This window comes from Danio aesculapii, chromosome 13, assembly GCF_903798145.1.
Source record: "Danio aesculapii chromosome 13, fDanAes4.1, whole genome shotgun sequence".
Taxonomy (NCBI): Eukaryota; Metazoa; Chordata; class Actinopteri; order Cypriniformes; family Danionidae; genus Danio; species Danio aesculapii.
This window is the reverse complement of record NC_079447.1, coordinates 39,800,038-39,820,029: the sequence shown is the minus strand read 5'-3', so window position 1 is coordinate 39,820,029 and position 19,992 is coordinate 39,800,038. Positions and strand designations below refer to the sequence as shown.

Below are 19,992 nucleotides of genomic sequence, written 5' to 3'. Positions count from 1 at the left end.
AAACTCATTAAGTTTGCAGATGACACTACTGTTATCGGCCTCATCCGGAATGGACGAGTCTGAATACAGACAGGAGGTTGAGCGGCTGGCTTTATGGTGCAGATACAACAACCTGGAGCTGAACACGCTCAAAACAGTGGAGTTGACAGTGGGAGAAACTTTAAAAAGAAACCCCCCTGCACTCCCCCCACTCACCATCATGAACAGCACTATGGCTGCAGTAGAGTCATTCAGGTTCCTGGGCACCACCATCTCTCAGGATCTGAGAAGGGACATTCACATAGACTTTATTGTGAAGAAAGCCCAGCAGAGACTGTACTTCCTTCGTCAGCTGAGGACGTTCAACCTGCCACAGGAGCTGCTCGTACAGTTCTACTCAGATGTCATCCAATCCATCTTCTGCACTTCAATCACTGTCTGGTTTGGCTCAGCTGCCAAAACCGACCTCCGGAGACTACAGCGAATAGTCCGGACTGCTGAACGAATCAGTGTCACTACCCTTCCTACACTTCAAGAACTGTACTCTTCCAGAGTGAGTAAAAGAGCTCGCAAAATCACTCTGGACGCCTCACACCCAGCACACTACCTGTTCGAACTGTTACCATCTGGTCGGCACTTCAGAGCACCAAGCACAAAAACAGCCAGACACAAGAAAAGTTTCTTTCCTCAGGCTGTCTACCTTATGAACAGTTAAATATTCCCCAACTGTGCAATAAATATGTGCAATACTTTCTCATATGCACTTGTACACAGCACCTTATTACAATATACAATGCAATACTTTCTCCATACGCATTTGTACACAGCAACAAATAACCTTTATATTTATAACAAATCTGTACACACAATTCAACATCCAGATTTTTTGACTAACTGCATCTCCGTTCTCCCGAGTTTGTTCTTCCTAAGACACCAGGCAAGATCGGTCTCCACAAGAACGCAAGTCCGTTCTCTGCGTTCTTGGAATTGAGAAACAGCCAGAATGTTCCTGAGCTCAATTTAAAGATTAACGGCAAAGGCTGAGAATACTTATAACATGTCATTTTTTAGGTTTTTTATTTTTAATAAATTTGCAACAATTTCAAAAAATATTTTTTCACATTATCATTATGGGGTATTGTGTGTAGAATTTTGAGGAAATGAATGAATTTAATCCATTTTGGAAAAAGGCTGTAACATATAAAAATGTGGAGAAAGTGAAGCGCTATCAATACTTTCTGGATGCACTGTATGTATTAACTCTCAAACTTTGCTTACATTTTATGAACGACCAACAACCAAAGTTTCACCTAAAATAAATAATGTTTTACTGAACAAAAAAGGCCTGAGGGCGAATAAAGTGACTTTAATTTTCAAGTAAACTATTTGTTTCAAAGAACAGCAGGGGCAGATTAGCTAAAAAAGGAAATGTAAGGATTATGAGAAAAAAAAAGTATAATTACTACTCCAACACACAAGCCGTGAGCTGTAATACAGGGAGGAGTGAAAAAGCAGCAACAGCGACTTGTCTTGGCAGCAGGAAAGAAACCCAGGGACACATTTTGTGAAACAGAAGAGTGAAAGAGCAATCAAGCAGAAGATAAAAAGCAGGAGGAGAGAATGAGGCGCGGGGGAGGGGATCAATTGGCATGGGTTACATTTTGTCTTGAATCCACCGCCGAGTGTAAATCAGAGTAGCGTGGCATTCCTGCATCAGTGTAAAAGCTGGACAGCTGTGGGGAAACCTGAGGTAAGGGCTGAGGCGGCTGGTGCTACATGGAGATTGAGAACACAGGAATCAACAGCAGCATCATCATCATCATCATCATCATCAACATCATCATCATCATCATCCTCCTCATCATCATCATCATCATCATCATGAAACACTGTGGACACAGAACCGAATAACACTAGGTTAGATTGATGATCTGTTCAGACCACGTGACTCCACTTACCGTTTGGTTAGGGAGCTGAGGTAAGGTTTGGATGCGCTGGGCGTTCCATTTGAAAGGCATGTTTGGATTGTAGACGGCCTCCACCAGAACACGGTCACCGACTTGGGGTGTTTTCCCCTTGACCGCACTGCAAAAACACAAAACAACACCTTTAAAGGCAACAAATAGCAGAGCAATTTGAAGTAAAGCAAAAAACTAAGGATGCACCAAACTTTTTCCTGCCAAAAATTGACTGAAAATTGCATTTTCGGGTTTTAGCCGATGTGGCAAAAAAAAGGTTTATGCTGGTTTCACTTTGGACACTTTCACGTACTGCACACAGAAAGCACTGCACTGCATAGCCCTTCATTTCAATAAACTATTCAAAGGATAGATAAAACGCAAGAGCGCAGAGCTTAATATTCTGCTCTATTTCATCTGCTTGTGCATGAACCACACATGCTTACCAAAAAAGTCCACTCAAATAACGTACTGATAGGACATTTCTATGTAGTGTACTATTTCCTGCAGCTTGCAATAGTGCTGTGCTGTCAAGTCAATGCCAGTAAAGCAAAGCCTCTCCATTGTTGTATGGTTTATTGTAGATATATAGGACAATAGGTGAACATCTACAATCTGACAGTTTAAAAAAAATAAACATTCAGAAAATAACCTTCAAAGCTGTCTAAATGAAAAGTTTAACAATGAATATTATTTTCATATATTTACAGTCTAAAATGTACAAAATATCTTTATGGAAAAGGATGCTTTATACTTTACTTAATATCTAATAATTTTTGGAATAAAAGAAAAAATAAAAATCAATAGTTTTGAGCTACTGCCAAAAATACACCGTGCAACTGGTTTTGTGGTCCAGGGTCACAAATAAGGTTATTTTATTAGCTGGTGTTTTTTTTTTCTTTCTTTTTTTTTTAATCAGTATAATTTAAGTTATTGTGTTAAATTTTAAAAGTCTTTAAAAAGGGGTGTCACGGTGGCGCAGTGGGTAGCACGATCGCCTCACAACAAGAAGGTTGGTGGTTCGAGCCTCAGCTGGGTCAGTTGAAGTTTTGCATGGTTCCACAAGTTCAAAGACATATGCTATAGGTGAATTGAATAAGCTAAATTGTCCGTAGTGTATGCGTGTAAAGTATATAGGGATGTTTCCCAGTGATGGGTTGCAGCTGGAAGGGCGGTTCACTATGTTGTGGCAACCCCAGATTAATAAAGGAACTAAGCCAAAAAAAAAGAATGAATGGAGTCTTTAAAATTATATTCCAACATAAAAATGAAAAATGTGGTTTTAAGATGTTTTTTGAGAAAAGGTAAAATGACACTTTTTGAATATTTTTAATATTTTTAAGATTTAAATATTGCATTTCCGTTCACTTGAAAAGCTAATGATCAAAGATGGGTATCAATTCTCCAGAAAATAGAAAAAAATCCTTATTTTAAAATAGTCCTTAAAAAAGAAATAAAGGACTTTGTTGTCCTTTGATGGTATTGATTCCAAACTTTGTGTCTAAAGAACCATATAAAAATTTCACTCTCTCGTCACTTATGGTCATAACTCCCTTATTAATAATTAGATTACATTGGCTTATATTTCTGCTAAAAGGTTTGAATGGTCTGGACAGCTGGATATAAAATGTCATGCTCAAATTTCCAAATAATAGACTATGTGGACATAGTTGCTGATTATTACTAGGGTTGGGTACCGAAACCCTGTGCCATTTTGGCACTGGTACCTTTGTAACCGGTATGCACCAGACCATTCAGCATATGAATTTCGATGCTTAATTCTGGTGCCACTGGTGCTCTGACAAGAACGTAAGAAGCATCAAGGGGTGCATCAAAGGAACACATAAGTACACATCACCGTCAGTGATGTCAGGCGTTTGTTGCAGTGGTTTATAGAAGGCAAATCCCACAGTATGGCGCATGTGGTGAGCGACGCCCTTCATCAACATGCATGATCGAATTCATCTAATTTGCTTAAACTAAGCATTCTAAAGTATGGCTATATTTTACAAGCAAGGATTCTGACACACCAACATGCAGCAGATACTTTACAAAAGTTGCATGTAAGGGGGAAAAACTTATAAAATTTGGGGGCGCATGGAATCATTTAAAAGTGAGGAATGGACTGTCTTTGACAGTTTGTGACATCATCTGGCACTTTCAGTGACTACGTTTACATGGACACCAATACTCTGATTTCAATATGATAAAACAATACTCTGATCAAGAGTCTACCACGAAAACAGTAATTTTTGATTATCTTAAAAGGACAACAGACATAAACTGCGGAGGAAACATTTCTAGGCTGGTGACGCAATGACGTTAATGCATCTATGTGCTATAACATGTAACTGGGAATCATGAATGTAACATTCAAAATGTAACTCATGTAAACACCTGAATCATATTATTGTCTTATTCATATTAAGGCAAATCATAAGATCACTGATGTCCATGTAAAAGTAATCACAGGCCCCAAACCCAGAAAAAAAAAGGTGTTCCCTGATTTGATGACAGCCTTTCCACAGGTTAGTAGTAAGCTAATGTAATGTTAATAGCATAATGCAAATCTTGCATTCATGCTAACAATCAAATGATCAAAAGAAATATATTAATGCTATTCAAATATATAAAATATGAATTGATGTTTACTTTAAACTTATTATAAATATATGTTTATATTGTTCAATTATAATGGTTAAAATAATTTTTTTTTGTCAAATAATTTTTTGGCACTGGTACCGTTTTAAAAGTATCGATTTAGCACCGGTATCGAAATAACCCCAAACAATACCCAAGCCTAATTATTACCTTTCAATTGTTAAAATCAATAGGGTTTAAGTAAACCTAAATGTTTTTACCTAATGCACATACTGATACAGAAATGGTGTTTTTAGATAGATAAAATGCAAGAGCGTAGAGCTTAATATTCCGCTCTATTCTATCACATACTGATACAGAAATGGTGTTTGTTGCATTTGCTTTATAAATAGCATGCTTTATCATTACATTGTGAAACGGAATTATAGTTTTTGCGTGCAGAAAAAAAATAAATAAATACAAATACAACTGTTCAACTTTGTCTTCTCTCCCATGTCAGGTCAGGGTGTGTGTTTACTACACGCAATATGCTGTATTCCCACTAGAGTCAGCAACGCAAAGATAAGCACTGTATTGCCTGTAGCAAGCGCTCACCCTGATCTGATGCTAAATATTTAGGTGAACAAAGTACTTTTTACAGTTTTTTGGCACACCAAAGTGTTCTTGGAGCTTCGGATGATTACAGTTGAACCACTGAAGTCACATGGAAAGTTTTACCAATGTTTTTAGTAGCTTTTCATTTGTGTTCCGAAGAAAAGGTATAAGCTTAACTTTAATTTTTACATTTATTGATTAATAATTAAACTCAATTAATCCACCGTGAACTAACATAGTCAATGAACAATAATGAACCTGAGCTGGAAGAAGACATCCTCATCAACAAAGCCGAAAGTTTCATGCAGCTTGCTGACGACCCCAGTGAAAACACGCTGTTTTTGGGGTTGCGTCTGCTGCTGGTGGCTGGAGCGAGGGGTCGGGTAGGACACGGTTATCTGTGCTGTCTGCTGAGGGTTAGACAGGCTCAGACTGGTGGGCAAAGCGACAGGGGGCTGAAAAATACACACAGCACCACTGTTAGAAAATAAACTGCTCATATCTGGCAAGGTTAAGAAGTCTCTTGCTTTATTTCACACATTTAAAATGATGAGACTGTAAAAACACAAACATGATGATGAAAATGCAATACTGAAAACACAGTGTACCTGTGAGAGCAGGGCTTGCTGGGGTTGTGGAAGCTGTAACAAAAAAAAAAAAAAAAAAAAAAAACATGAAGAAGTATCTGCACATTAACCACAAGTCAACATTTTTAAAAACAATATATAAATCTGTATTTATTTACATCACAAGTATAAAATCAAACGTTACACTTGTCTAAAACATTTAAAGGTTTTCAAGTCACTCAATGTAGATTACTCGCTGGTAGTTTTTCAACTTTTTTGCGCAAATTTGTAACAAATAAGTTGGGCATTCCACCTCATTCATGCCACCTCACAGAAATCAGCCTCTATTCTGCGTCTGCACTGACTTTACATGTAATCTACTCATGTGAATGCTTAAATTCCCATATTGTGAAAACCCAGCATTAGTGTTCCATGATCTTTTGCAGGGTATATGCAGGAATCCTAAAGGTAATTTCAATACCTTTTTAAGACTTTCTAAAGACCTTCTCGGAATATTTTAAGACCTCATTGCCACTTCAAGTTTCAAACCTTTAACTTAATAAACGGTTGTTAATAAACAGTCGAAGTAAAAAAATAAATAAATAAAATAAAATAAAAAAAATCAATGGAGCACAACCATGCAACAGAACTCAAAAGAAACAAAGATTGAGAGAATAAATTACGCAGTTGTTTTCAGCAACAGGCTTCAGCTTCTATTTAGACTCGTCTTTCGCAAACTAACTAGTACGCAAACTTACATTTTCCCATTTTGCCGTCTGTTTCGCTCTATGGTTTTGCTACATGTGGAAAGCATCACATCACCTTCCCGTGTTTGTCGCAAATTACGTGACATCACCCGGACGTGGAGCTTGGCCGGACGCGCCCCAGCCTGAAGCAACTGCATGGATTGAGCATGTCATTGGTAATATTAGGAGAAAAATAAATGTATTTATGCTTATTTGGAGTCAAACACTTTGGAAAAGGTTTAACCAAAATAAGACCTGATAAAAATGAAATTAAGACTTTTTAATACCTTTTAAGGGCCTTAATTTTCTCACAATTGATTTATCAACTTCTATTAATTTTTAAGACCCTGGGACACCCTGTTTGGAAATCTTTCTAAAATACTTAATCACTGATCAAGAAGCACCTCTTAATACACATTTTTGGGAACACCTATAATATCATTTTTGTAATTACTTCAGTATATACACGAGTAGAAAATGGTTCATTTCCAGGCTGGAAAAAAATATATTTTTAACATATAAAATTTAAATTAATCATACACAAAACAAGCTAAAGTGACACAGAAAAAGAAATATTATGAATAAGTTTAAAAAAGCAGCAAGGAGGCTGCCTGAACCTGTTAATAATTTTTAAGAAAATACAAAGTATAACATAAGTCACATTAATTTTACAAGATAAGATTTTTTATATTTGTCATTAGTGTGAAGTATCTGTTTTAGGCTGGCACTGATGTGCATGCAAAAGAATCTCTCTGCCAAGCACTGTTTGACTAAGTGTCTAAGTGACTAATTTATTCAACCAATCATGTTCTCAATAATTAACATTTAACCAACGGTGTAAAGTCACAAACTACAAACCTAATTAGTGTAACGGAGTAGTTTTTCTCATGAAATGTACTTTAACAAGCAGCTTTTAAAAGAGGGTACTTTTACTTGAGTTCCTTTATAATGCTATATCAATACTTGTACTCTGCTATTTTCCTTCAACATGCAGTCTCTAGTTTATTTTTTCTTCTCTACAGAAATGAGTATAATTGTCAGTCCTTTGATTACCATCTAATCAAACCACGCATAAAAAAAGACATACACACTTTATAGATGCAACAAACATGTACACTACCTAACAAGTCTTTTCACCTATCCAAGTTTTAGGAACAACAAATAATAACTTGACTTATTATTTACTACGGCTTATATGAAAGGCAAAGGCCTCTAGATTACACTTATTTTACCAATATAAAAAACGATCATGTCTTGACTTTTAGTTATTTCATTAGGACTGTAAGCTCCGACTCTGCATTGATAAAATTTTTGTCACTTAACAGAAATAATGTACAGTATAGAATATAAAGTCATGGTGCAGTGGAAAAAGAATGAATATAGTGTCTGACTCCCATGGGCTTGGATGACTGCTTCCATACATCTCTGCAATGACTCAAATAACTAATTTATAAAACCATCTGAAATGACAAAGAAAGCACTCCAGTGTTTTCTCTAGGATTTTTTCCAGCTGTGGCGGCAGGCCATTTTTACACAGATCTACCAACTACCTATGGCATTATTTCAATGACAAATGTAGTGAGCGCAGTATTACAAGTCGAGATCGCATTCATGTAATACGAGCATGCGAATCTCTTTTCTTGCACGCCGATTTCCTCTGTTTGTGCGCGAAACTTCTTGCTTGCTCTCAAATATATGCTGCTCAAGAGCAGATTTTCTTGTGCGCTCACAAATAAATGCTGCTGAAGTGTGATTTAGTGTGTTTAAGTAACGAATATGTAATTTATTAGATTAGCTAGGAATATTTATGAATGTCTCCAATAGACCTACAGAGCAGTATTAATGCGTCCTAAAGTAAAGTGAAACAGCAATAAACTCCAGCAAAATAAAGTCACAATATGCAGAGCCCTAGACCTTTATCTATAAAGTATAATTATGGAAACTGTGTTCATCTTAACGGAAAGCTACGTTGTGTTTGCTGGCCTCACGGATCTGTCAGTCAGTCAGCACGTAACCTTTAAGAATTAAACAAATAGCTCACAGCACTACTACGGTTACAAAAAAGTTTGCGCTGTAATAATTCACTTCCCTTTTAATACGTTTTGGTGCGTTTACAACCTGCTAATAAAAAAAACATGACTGAATGTTTTTAATGAGATGCTGTAATGTAGCTGTTGCAGAATGAATTTTGTTGTGGCACCCTGCCACGGAAGAATGAATGTAGCGGAAACCATTCACTCTTGCAGGACTCCCAGAGTTCATCAAGATTCTTTGTATTCGTCTTCAATGCCTCCTCCTCCTCCTTCTCACCCCAGACATGCTCAATAATGTTCATGTCTGGTGATTGGGCTGGCCAATCCTGGAGCACCTTGACCTTCTTTTCTATCAGGAACTTTGATGTGGCGGCTGAAGTATGAGAAGGAGCGCTATCCTGCTGAAGAATTTGCCCTCTCCTGTGGTTTGTAATGTAATGGGCAGCATAAATGTCTTTTGATACCTCAGGATGTTGATGTTTCCATCCACTCTGCAGATCTCTCACATGACCCCATACAGAATGTAACCACAAACCATGATTTTTCCTTTACCGAACATGACTGGTTTCTGTGAGAATCTTGGGTCCATGCGGGTTCCAATAGGTCTTCTGCAGTATTTGTGATGATTGGGATGCAGTTCAGCAGATGATTCATCAGAAAAATCTACCTTCTGCCACTTTTCCAAATGATCAACTAGAAGTCAAGTTGTTCTCTTGACTCATGTTGCTCTTACTGTGAGTCTTTTATAGGTGTATATATTAATGTAATATATTTCTGCGTGAAAATAATCTCATATTTGAAATGTATAGTCTATGAAGGCAAATCATTTAACTTACACTTAGAAACACCCTAAAAATATATCTTACGTCAATTTAGATTTTCATTTCAATCAACAGACTATTAGGTCGAATAATTTACTACTTTTAGGACTACTCATATTTCGAGAAGTGTATAGTACAGATACTTTTACTCGCACACATTTTTAGCTAATTATAGTACTTTTACTTGAGTTTGCGTTTCAGTACTCTTCCACCACTGCATTTAACTGACTGTTCAAGGCAGCCCTATAATATATTACCAGCCTGACCAGCTAAAACACACAATTAAATGATGGTAGAACAGATAATTCAGAACTTAAAAACTCACTACGCTGGCATAGTATTTGAATTGACCAAATCCTAAAACCTCTACCAAAAGTGGAAGTGAATACTGAGTGTTAAATAATGCAAACGGACACTGATGCACTGCAGTTCTTGCCCTCTTTTAAATAACTGCTCCACTGACTGCAGTCCTTTTAGCTCCTGTCAAAGAGCACTCATTTATGAACCTGACAGGCCCTTTTATCCAAAGAGACTTACAGTGCATTCAAGCAAAAGCAACTTAGCAAAACATACAGCATGGGAATCATACACATGACCTTGTGAAATGCACAAGATATCACAAAGACCAATACTCCATGAGACCCTGAATCCAGGGCATCAGCTATAGCTTCAGAAATGGTACAAGTCAATGTGAACGAGAAGGTGAGTGTTTGTACCTGATGTGGGACATTGTAGAGTGTTTGTTGGGGTGGAGGTTGTGGCGGGGGGGCTTGAGGTGGCTGCTGTTGTTGCTGCTGCTGCTGCTGTTGTTGCTGATACTGCTGCAGGGCTGAATTGATCTGCGACTAAAAAAAAAACACACCAGTGACTCAAGATTGCTCAGTGAGGACTGGGGGAAGGGCTCAGGTTTCCAGCAATGAGCACACTAGAAATGCAGATGAGTACAATTCAAAACGAAATAGGAAGCAATTTATGGACTGCAGTGAATGGAAAGAGATCAGGCTAAAATTAGGTGACATTGTGCAGTGTTGTGAACACAGGACCTGCTTTGAAATATTATCAAAAAATAAAGCATTAGCATATTTCATTATAATCCTAAAATAAATGCTTTAAACTGTTGTATACTTACTTTTTGTCTATTTAATCAAAAAGGCAAAATTTCTCCCACTTTATTCACCAAAACACTTTTTTTTCCAGAAAACAAAAAAGTACTATACTAGCTATTATTCCTCAAAAAATGCTAGACTCTAGTCTTATTTTGTGTGAAAATATCTGGGCAATTTAATCATAATCTTAATAAATGAATAAAAACAACAAAATCAAGTCCAGGGCTTGAAATGCAAGTTTAAGAATTTAAAAGTTTATAAAAATTTACAAAGCCTTTACTAATACGTCTATTCTATAAAAAAAAGCACCTACGCATTGCAGCAACACTTGCCTTCATCAGGGTAACAAGATGAGCAACACATTAAAGGTGCAGTAGGCGATTGTCTTCAGAAACATTTTTTGTTTTGCTGGTTAAAAGTCTTTTCACATTCCAATAGTAATGATTAAAGTAAATGATCTAAATGTGTTTATATGTATTTTTGCATTCTGAATAAGGCATAAAACTAAAAAAAATTTCATCCAATAAAATATTGTCGGACCGACAAATAACTCAATTACGACAGGTATCTCAAACTGTTTGTTTTACTGTGCTTTGTTGTTTTTTACTTTCTTGTAAGCGCTTTGGGTCTTAGAAAAGCACATTATAAATAAAATGTATTATTATTTTATTAAAACATGGGTAAATGTGCTCTTCCACCTAACCAGCTTTACTGAGGTGAAGTTTGATTTATATTCCCACATTTGTTCATTTTTGAACAGTGACAGTCTGTGACAATAATTTGGGGAAATATAATTCCTGCACCCGCTGGCCTGTCAACAACTACGCTTTATAAAGTGCATGTCTCCAAAGAGTTTTCTAACTGGTGAATGACATGATCTAGTGTTATATCTAATCAGTGCGTGGCTTTGGACGGCAGGGGAGGGTCGAAAATTTCTAAGATATTATGCTAATGCTAGCATTCTAGCAGATCACCTACTGCACCTTTAATCATCCCTAAAGCACTTCTGGTTTGATTTTGGGTTTAAATTAAAATGTGGTTTATCTTTACTTCCAGTTCATTTATTAAATTCATCAATTTTTTAAAAAAATAGTTAATGACATAATTAAATAAATAATTAAATATTTTAAGGCATATTGCCCATATAAAGTGCTAGTATAGGTGTAATAAGTTTCTTGGCATTGCTCGTTTCTGTATCTTAATGGCTGTTTTTTCAGGCTTTCTGTAGGTTTCATTCATTCTTTCATTTTCTTTTCAGCTTAGTCCCTTTATTAATCTGGGGTCACCACAGCGGAATGAACCGCCAACTTATCCAGCATATGTTTTACGCAGCGGATGCCCTTCCAGCTGCAACCCATCACTGGCAAACATCCATACACATTCACATATTTACACTACTGACAATTTACCTTACATAGTTCACCTATACAACATGTTTTTGGATTTGTGGGGGAAACCAGAGCATCTGGAGGAAACCCTCTTGAACACGGGGAGAACATGCAAACTCCCACAGAAATGCCAGCTGACCCAGCCGGGGCTCGTACCAGCGACCTTCTTGCTGTGAGGCAATTGTGCTACCCACTGCACCACCATGCTGCCCTCTGTAGTTTTCTTCAAGTCAAATTTAAGACTTTGTAAGACCCTTTTAAGAGCATTATCGATTAAATTTTTTATTTATACAAGGCTAAACATTTTTTCTAATGGGCCGGTTACTTCTGTAAATAGTTTTTGTATTAATGGAAAACCATGTAAATGGATGTGTTGCTTTAGTTTTCTTTCCCTGATTATGGAGTTTAATTTGGAGAATTTTTTGTAAAAATGTCTAACTGCTAATGTGAATGGTCTGAGATGGATTATTGGTGACTGAGTGTCGGCCTGATAGGGTAGCTTTACCTGGACGGAGAGAATTAAGACCTGTTTAAAATGATTTAAGACCTACAACCCAATATTTCAGTGAATTTAAGACTTTTTAAGAATTAAAATTTTATTTTTGAAATTTAAGACATTAAGACCTTGCAGACACCCTCTTTTCCAACATTCTTCAGAATATCTTGTTTTGTGTTCAACAGAAGAAAGAAATTCATAGAAGTTTAGAATATTTTGCAAGCAAAGGGTGAGGAAATGTTTTATTTTTTTGGTAAACTATCCCTTTAAAGTTCAATAACATAAATGCACCAAATATATGAGTGCAAAAAAGGTCAAAAACAATGTCAATGATAATAAGGTCTGTGTAACCTATTAACATCACAAGTGGAAAATAGGATAAGACATGCTTTTTTGGGATGTGATGTTAAAGGCACGAACATCAGCAAATTTCCTGCTACAAACCTTACAAAAATACTACAAACCTTGCTACAAACTACATGATATATTTAAATAATCTCCACACATGAATATTGCATTTGAAAAGGAAACTCCAATGAATAAATATGCAAAAAGATCACAAAAAATTACTTTATATATCTCTTTTCATTATTAATTTATTATTTTATTTAACATTTTCACTGGTGCAAGCTATTTGTAGAATTTATATTTTTCTAAATTTTCTTAATTCTTGACAATACTAAGAAACCAAATAAAAAAAAACATGCTAAAAGCCATCACAATGGAAATTAGAGGTTGCGTACTGTTCAGAAAATGCTGGAATAGTAAATCTAGCATGTCACTATGAAATTTAAAGCAAAGCAAACGCTTTACAGTGCATTTCCTCCAGCTGCAATAGGACGATGGATGACAGTCTCACCTGCTGTAATGCTGCTGCGGCAGCAGCAGCGGCGGCCTGCTGCTGGAGCGCTGCGGTCTGCTGAGAGAGCTGATAGTTGGCAGCTGACTGTGAGTTGAGGGAGGCTGCAGCTAAAGCCGACTGCTGAGTGTACATAGGAGACGCTCCCAGAAGAGACTGCTGCTGCACTCCTAACGCTATGGGAGATGGTAAAACATTTTCAAGAACATTATGAATCAAATTTAAACACAAAGCACAAATTATTTTGTTATTTCTTAGCCACATATTTTTAAATAGTGTGTCAAAACAAGCAATCTCTGGTTGCATAAATATACTTAAAAATTTTGAGGTAATAAATGTAACTTGTTACAAGGTTTTATTGAGAAGTATTGTTGCTGATGGGATGAGTGTTGGCCTGATTGGAAAATTAAGACCAGTTTAAGACAATATTTCAGTGAATTTAAGCCTAAATTTAGAATTTGAAATTTTAAACTTTTTAAAGACCCCACGGACATGCTGTAAAAACACTGTAAACACAAGCAAATCTTAAACAGTCACATCAACTTTAAACATCTCGAGCTTTGATCTTTACCATTAGATAAATCTACAGAGAAAAACTGTGTCTTTAATTATGCACGTTTAAACTAGCATTTGCATGTTTGTAATGAAAGTAATGCAATGGCAGCGCTGCTCACATTGTTCCTCAATCACTTTGGCACATTCTATGAAACAGGCTTAACATTCTCTAAGCTGAAGGTTTAATGATCACAACTATTTGCTGAATCCCCAGAAACCTATTTAGTGTCTGCAAAATGTACTAACTCAACCAAAAATTTTCATTCATGTATTAAAAGCTAGATGTTTTGTCAGAAATCTAGAAAGTGTTTTATAATAAAAAATATCTTAAGTCACCATCTTTGGAAATAATTGTTATACACATAAATATAAATTAATGACATGTTTTACATTTTTGATGACACTGATGATTAGGTTGATTATACTCAATATGAAGAGTAGGTTCTTTAAATGAATGATAAATTTAAGTCAGGCATGAAAAAAACTTCAGGGACCTTAACATGCTGTTTCTATTAACTCAAATTGACTACACTTTCGTTATGTTAGTGGCTGTTTTTGCCCCATTGACATTTTTAAATTGCAAAGCCTTGACACCAAGTAATCATGTATTCTTGATTGTTGGTTGTTTTTTCCTGTTGGCAACAAGTCAAATTGGTTATTTTTACTGTTGATCAACAGTTGGCACCCTTAACCCTTTAGATAGGCCTGAGCAAAAAAGTTTTTGGCTTTTATATGGTGATTTATGGAGTATAACAGTAAACATAGTAAGTGTATTTTTGCACACACATTATAATTTGCTATGTTCTGAAAACTGAGCTGCTTATTTTCTAGGGGTGGGAACCTACACTGGTCTCACAGTTCGGTTCGGTTACGATTATCATACCATCAATTCGGTTCAATTCAATATCTCGGTGCACCATGCACAAGAATTCTTGTATTAAAATTTATAGATATATTTCTATATTATTTGTAATACAATTTTGTCCTAAACACAAAACATAAAAGAAAGTTTTGCAAACAAAATAAAGTATTGAGGAATAAATTATGAAAAAGAATGCAAATCTCAAAAAAATTAATTAATAAAAATTTTTAATAAAAAATAAAAATAAATAACAATAAATAAATTGCAGAGGGAAAATTGAGTTTTGAGAAATAAAAAATAAATTTTGCAAACAAAAATAAAGAACTGCAAATAAAAATAAAATAGTGGGAAAAAAATAAATACTAGCAACTTTTTTAAAAATATGAATATTTTTGCTAAATATTTTTTCCAGTACTGCCTTAACAAACCTCTCAAGTCAATTGCAATGCTCATTTTGATTTGCGAGTTTTACTGTTTCATGATTTATGCAGCCCCCCAAAAAACAAAGGATTCATGTATTTTACTTAATCTCGATTACATTTATGGCAGCGATTCATGGCTGATTTTCTTTGTGTCACGATGTCTCCAGCTGATGATGTCGCTTCATAGAAGGCAGGTCTGGGCAAATTTTGACACCCTTAATATTTTCTCAAACATAGAGGTAAGTGTGCAAAGGTCTCACTCACTCACTATCCATCTCTCTCTAACACACACACACTATACTCTGCATAAAAGCAAAAGAAAAAAGAAAATATAGAAACTAAGCTTTTTTTTGCACCGTCACCGATGATCAACAGTAAAAAATACAAATTTTTACCTCTTCCCAATGGAGAAAACCACCAACAATAATGAATGCATGGTTATTTGGTGTCATGGCTTTGCAATCAAAAAATATTCTTATAATGGGAGTCAATGGGGCAAAAACAGCCACTAACACAACGAAAGTGTAATCAATTTGCCCAGAGTGTATTGTTGAGGTTTTAAAAAAATTCCAAAGCATTTTCCCAAAACATGTGCTAAAGTAAGATTTGTCACCAAAAATCTTGCTAAAACACAGAGAAAGATGTGGCCAAATTAAGCCTCAAAATCACCCCAGAGTGGATGAAAACATCCCCAACAGGACACAAGGGTTAAAAAGTCACAATGGAGAAATTAACTAATTTCATAAAATTTTAATTAAAACATTAAATTTGTTGACTTACAGTGTAAGCTGTTCAGGTCCAGGGACTGTCCAGTGTGGCCAGGCTGTGATACCGCTGTCGCCGCAAACTGGGCAGCCCATGGAGGGTTCTTCTGCCCCCCGAACTGGGCCATGGAGACCTGCTCACGGTTTCTGCTGAACCAGGCGGCAGATTACTTTCTGTGGGAAGAGTAATTACATTTACTAAAAGTGCAAGTTTAAACATTAAATGCTCACTGGATGAGCAGGAAGTGAAATATATTGTGGCTGCGTCTGTGGCTGCCTGCCAAGGACACACTTCTGATTATAACAAGACAATCTTGGCAACATTAAATACCTCATTTCACAAAAAAGGTATCAAATGGTTTAATATATATTTTATATTGTACTACTACTGCAAAGATGCTGATCATGATTGTTCTTATTTTTTTACCCTTAGTTCAATTTTATGTCACAAAAGTAGCCATTTCATTTACTGAGAGCAAGGTTTGCACTTTTGTTTATTCAATTTAAATTGTAGGACATGCTGTCTAGTTAAAGACACAGCCTGTCAACTCAATGAATTACGATTCTTTTTCTGATTGTTAAAGCTCCCTATGCAAAGATATCAAAATACTGTAATTGTCTAGATTTAATTTATAAATACAGTAGCTATGAAGACTTTTGTTTGCAAGAAGGTTTCGGAAAAGCACTCTGATTAGTTACTCTACTTAAGGAGCTCAGTTTTTTGGACACAGCCAATTCCATCTGTCAGTTACTAAATTATGAATAGCCAAATTATTTAACTGATTATAAAATTACTCCATGCAAATAAGGCAATTAACTGTTCTTTCTAGATGTATATCATTGATCTGCATCGTTCAGTGATGATTGAAATCTATGTTCGCAAAAATGTTGGTTGATTTATATTAAATGATCTAAACATTTGGGAAGCAGCTATAGTACTATAAAAAGTACTATGAAAAGTTATATATATTGAAGGTAGGGGGTAGAAGGTATCTTTTTTGGGGGGGATTTTGAGGCAATTAGATCAGTCCGTTCCCAAAAATGTCACAAAATTATTTGACTGATGATTATTAAACTTTGCAAATGCAATAACTGACTACTATTAAATAAGTCAAATTTAATTAATAATAAAAAAATTAAGACAGTAGTTGTAAATAATCTATATTATTATTTTTATATGGCTATAAATAACCAAAGCCAGTGAAAGCACTCCACTAGGGAGGTCAAAAGGTTTTAAAACAAAGACAAAACTATCAACTTACATGATTTGGCCTAAAATTTAAATTAAATTAAATGAACATTTTAAGTCGATTACGATTAATGAATGATTATTATTATTAAATTTTTTTGCCCTTACAGGTTTTGTAAAGTAAATATGCTCACATATTGCAAGTGAAATATTTTTAAATGAAGGGTGCATTACTTCATTTTAAATTAATTGAGGGAAACACACATTATCTACTATCTATGATTATTTATCAAACATCAACTTTGTACAACTGAAATTAAAACACACATTGCCTAAAACCAACAGTCACTTTTTCTTTTAAAAGTAAAAATAAATAAACTTGTATATAACAAAATAAAATAAATAGATATACAATAAATATATATATAAATAAATATTTTAAATAATATATATAAAATATATATTTTCAATGTTTTTCATATTAAAATTAAATAAAATATATAAATTTTAAATAAAATATCCTATAATATCCTGTAAATAATATTTTAAACAGTGTATTTGTTGTATATTCTGTAAACAAATATTTTAATTTAAATAATAGTTTTAATGTTATGGAAAATGTGCCGTCTCAAGTCATCTTTGGCACAGCTTCCAATGATCATCAATGTAGTGCAAAGTAAGGCTCAAGAATGGGTCCATCGCCCAACTTAACCAGAGATCAGATGTGGCTGCAAAATGGGCACAAATGTATAAATTAGCCTCAGTCTTTAACAAAGCAGGGTCACATGACTCCAAACGCTGTAAGGAAAGTAATTGAAAACAATCCTCCTGGAAAAAATAGATCGATTATAGATTCTGAATGTCAATTTTGATTATTTTTCAATTAATTGCCCAGCCCTATTAAATGTCACAGACAATTTTATCATAACATATATTTGATATAAAAGCATTATATTGTAGATTTAATTTATAAATACACTAGGTGACTGTGCAAATATGCAAAGAATTTCAAAAATGAAAATACTCCAAAAATTTAAATATACTCACTATTTGCTACTTTTAAGAGGTTCTAAACCTTTATGGCAGGGATGTCAAACTTAATTCCTGGAGGGCCGCAGCCCTGCACAGTTTAGTTCCAACCTGCTCCAACACACTTACCTGTGTCAAACAAGCCTAAAGGATTCAATTAGTTTGATCAGGTGTGTTTAAATAGGGCTGGAACTAAACTGTGCAGGGCTGCAGCCCTCCAGGAATTGAGTTTGACATCCCTGCTTTATGAGTTTCCTTTCTGTTAAACACGAAAAATGTTCACAAAAAATTTTATAAAAACCAATGTAAGCATTGAAATCCCACTATTATCGATTCTTGTAAATTACACAGTATTTAACTGTAATATTAACTATATTTTTTGTAGGACAGTTATGTGGTATGTTACTGTATTTTACCATTGCATTGTGTAAATTACTGTATAGTTTACAGCAAAGAAATACAATACATTAAACACAGAGCAAGAAAAATGGCACTGTAAATGTTAATAGTTTTCTTGCTGTAATTGATTTACAGTAAGTTATTGTAGTTCTACAGGAAATTGTTAACAATGTCCAATACTATAAAGGAGGCAATGGCTAAATTTTTCAAAATAACATCTTTTATTGAGGTAAAGTTGGTTTTACATTCGCACATTCAGACTTTCTCCCTAATAATATAATTTCAGAAAAGCATTATTTGAAAATTCTAAATAGTGAAATCATATTAGCAGCCAATGAATATTAAAGTACAACATTGGAACAATTACAACACAGTCAATTAAATAGTGTTGATGTTGTTTTCAAGTCATATTTACATGTGATTTCAGACCCAATATTCAAGTTAACGTAGTAGATAATATAGGGAACGTTAAATGAAGTAATGTGCCAATATAAAACCAACTTTACCTCAATACATCTTTTGTATTCACCAGAAGAAGAAAAACGTTAGAGGTTTGTGACAGGTAAAGGTTGTGTAAAAATGACAGAATCTTAAAATTTGGGTTAACTATGCCTTTACTATTTTTTTTTTTTTACTTTAAATCATTGAAAAATCTTGAGAGCCAGCACTCATGCATGATGTCTAGTTAGAAAGCACACTATATTTTGAAACACAGCCAACACCATCTGTCAGCTCCAGAACACCAGCAGGCTGTTTACAACCTCTTGCAGCATCAAAACTCAGCCTGACTCCAGCAGAAAACAGCACAAACTATCATCCACACGACCTTTCAAGTCTCAAATGATCACTTTTACCAAGCAATATCTTATCTGCACTAGCTTAGCACAGCAACGTATTCTCAATGCAGCAAGCTAAAGAGCTAACGCAGCAACACAACATTGAACTAACCATTTATTAACCTGTGTTAGCTCTCTCGAACACTATCGAGTGTTTCAAGTTCACCTAAGCAGCTCAGTCTCGGTGCTAGTGTGATATGCTGACTGCAGTGTTTTGTTTTACAGATACACTGTCTGTTTCGGGCCCTCGCAAGAGCACACTGTATGTCCACTAACTAGTCTGATTTGCACCTCGAAAGAGTATGCAAACTGCGGAGCAAAACACACAATTCAACGCATGACGAAGCATCAGTAATTTATCAAAGTTGCAGTCGATACGCGAGCATGCAAAGTAGCTGTTATTGTCGCCGCTTACCTTCTGTCTTCTCTCATTCACCGGTAGACACACACTGAGGTCTGGGTGTGGCGCATGCGCAGACCGACTGAAGTACATCACTGGTGCAACACTGACCCAGGATCAGATGACAATAGAGTATAGTGTTACTTAAACACAAATAAATCCATTATTATGGGATTGCGCCATTCTTTTGATGACTTATTTCTTATGTTATGTTACAGTTTGAACAAGTTCCATCTATGTTAAAGTACAGAAGCAAATCTTAAATGTCATCTGAAAGTTTCATTTCTGGCTTTTGAGTTTCTATTGGCATATTTACAACGTCATATTAAATTTGTATTTTCATAATTATTTTAAAATTAATCAACAAAAAAACTCAAAACTAGCCTAAA

General features: G+C 35.2%; 1 protein-coding gene across 2 annotated transcripts in view; it reads right to left on the bottom strand.

Moving 5' to 3' along the window:
* Nucleotides 1–19,676, bottom strand: part of ccar1 (cell division cycle and apoptosis regulator 1) — a 55,989-nt gene extending 36,313 nt beyond the window's left edge. For both annotated transcript variants that reach the window (XM_056470394.1, XM_056470395.1), the window contains exons 1-8: nucleotides 19,619–19,676; nucleotides 15,767–15,924; nucleotides 13,148–13,323; nucleotides 10,015–10,143; nucleotides 5,741–5,773; nucleotides 5,391–5,587; nucleotides 1,938–2,064; nucleotides 1,638–1,751 (exon numbers count right to left, since the gene is read on the bottom strand). In XM_056470394.1, the coding sequence (XP_056326369.1) occupies nucleotides 1,638–1,751; nucleotides 1,938–2,064; nucleotides 5,391–5,587; nucleotides 5,741–5,773; nucleotides 10,015–10,143; nucleotides 13,148–13,323; nucleotides 15,767–15,878 (888 nt within the window). In that variant the 5' untranslated portion in view covers nucleotides 15,879–15,924; nucleotides 19,619–19,676. The remainder of the gene's footprint in view (nucleotides 1–1,637; nucleotides 1,752–1,937; nucleotides 2,065–5,390; nucleotides 5,588–5,740; nucleotides 5,774–10,014; nucleotides 10,144–13,147; nucleotides 13,324–15,766; nucleotides 15,925–19,618) is intronic.
* Between the last annotated feature and the right edge of the window lie 316 nt (nucleotides 19,677–19,992).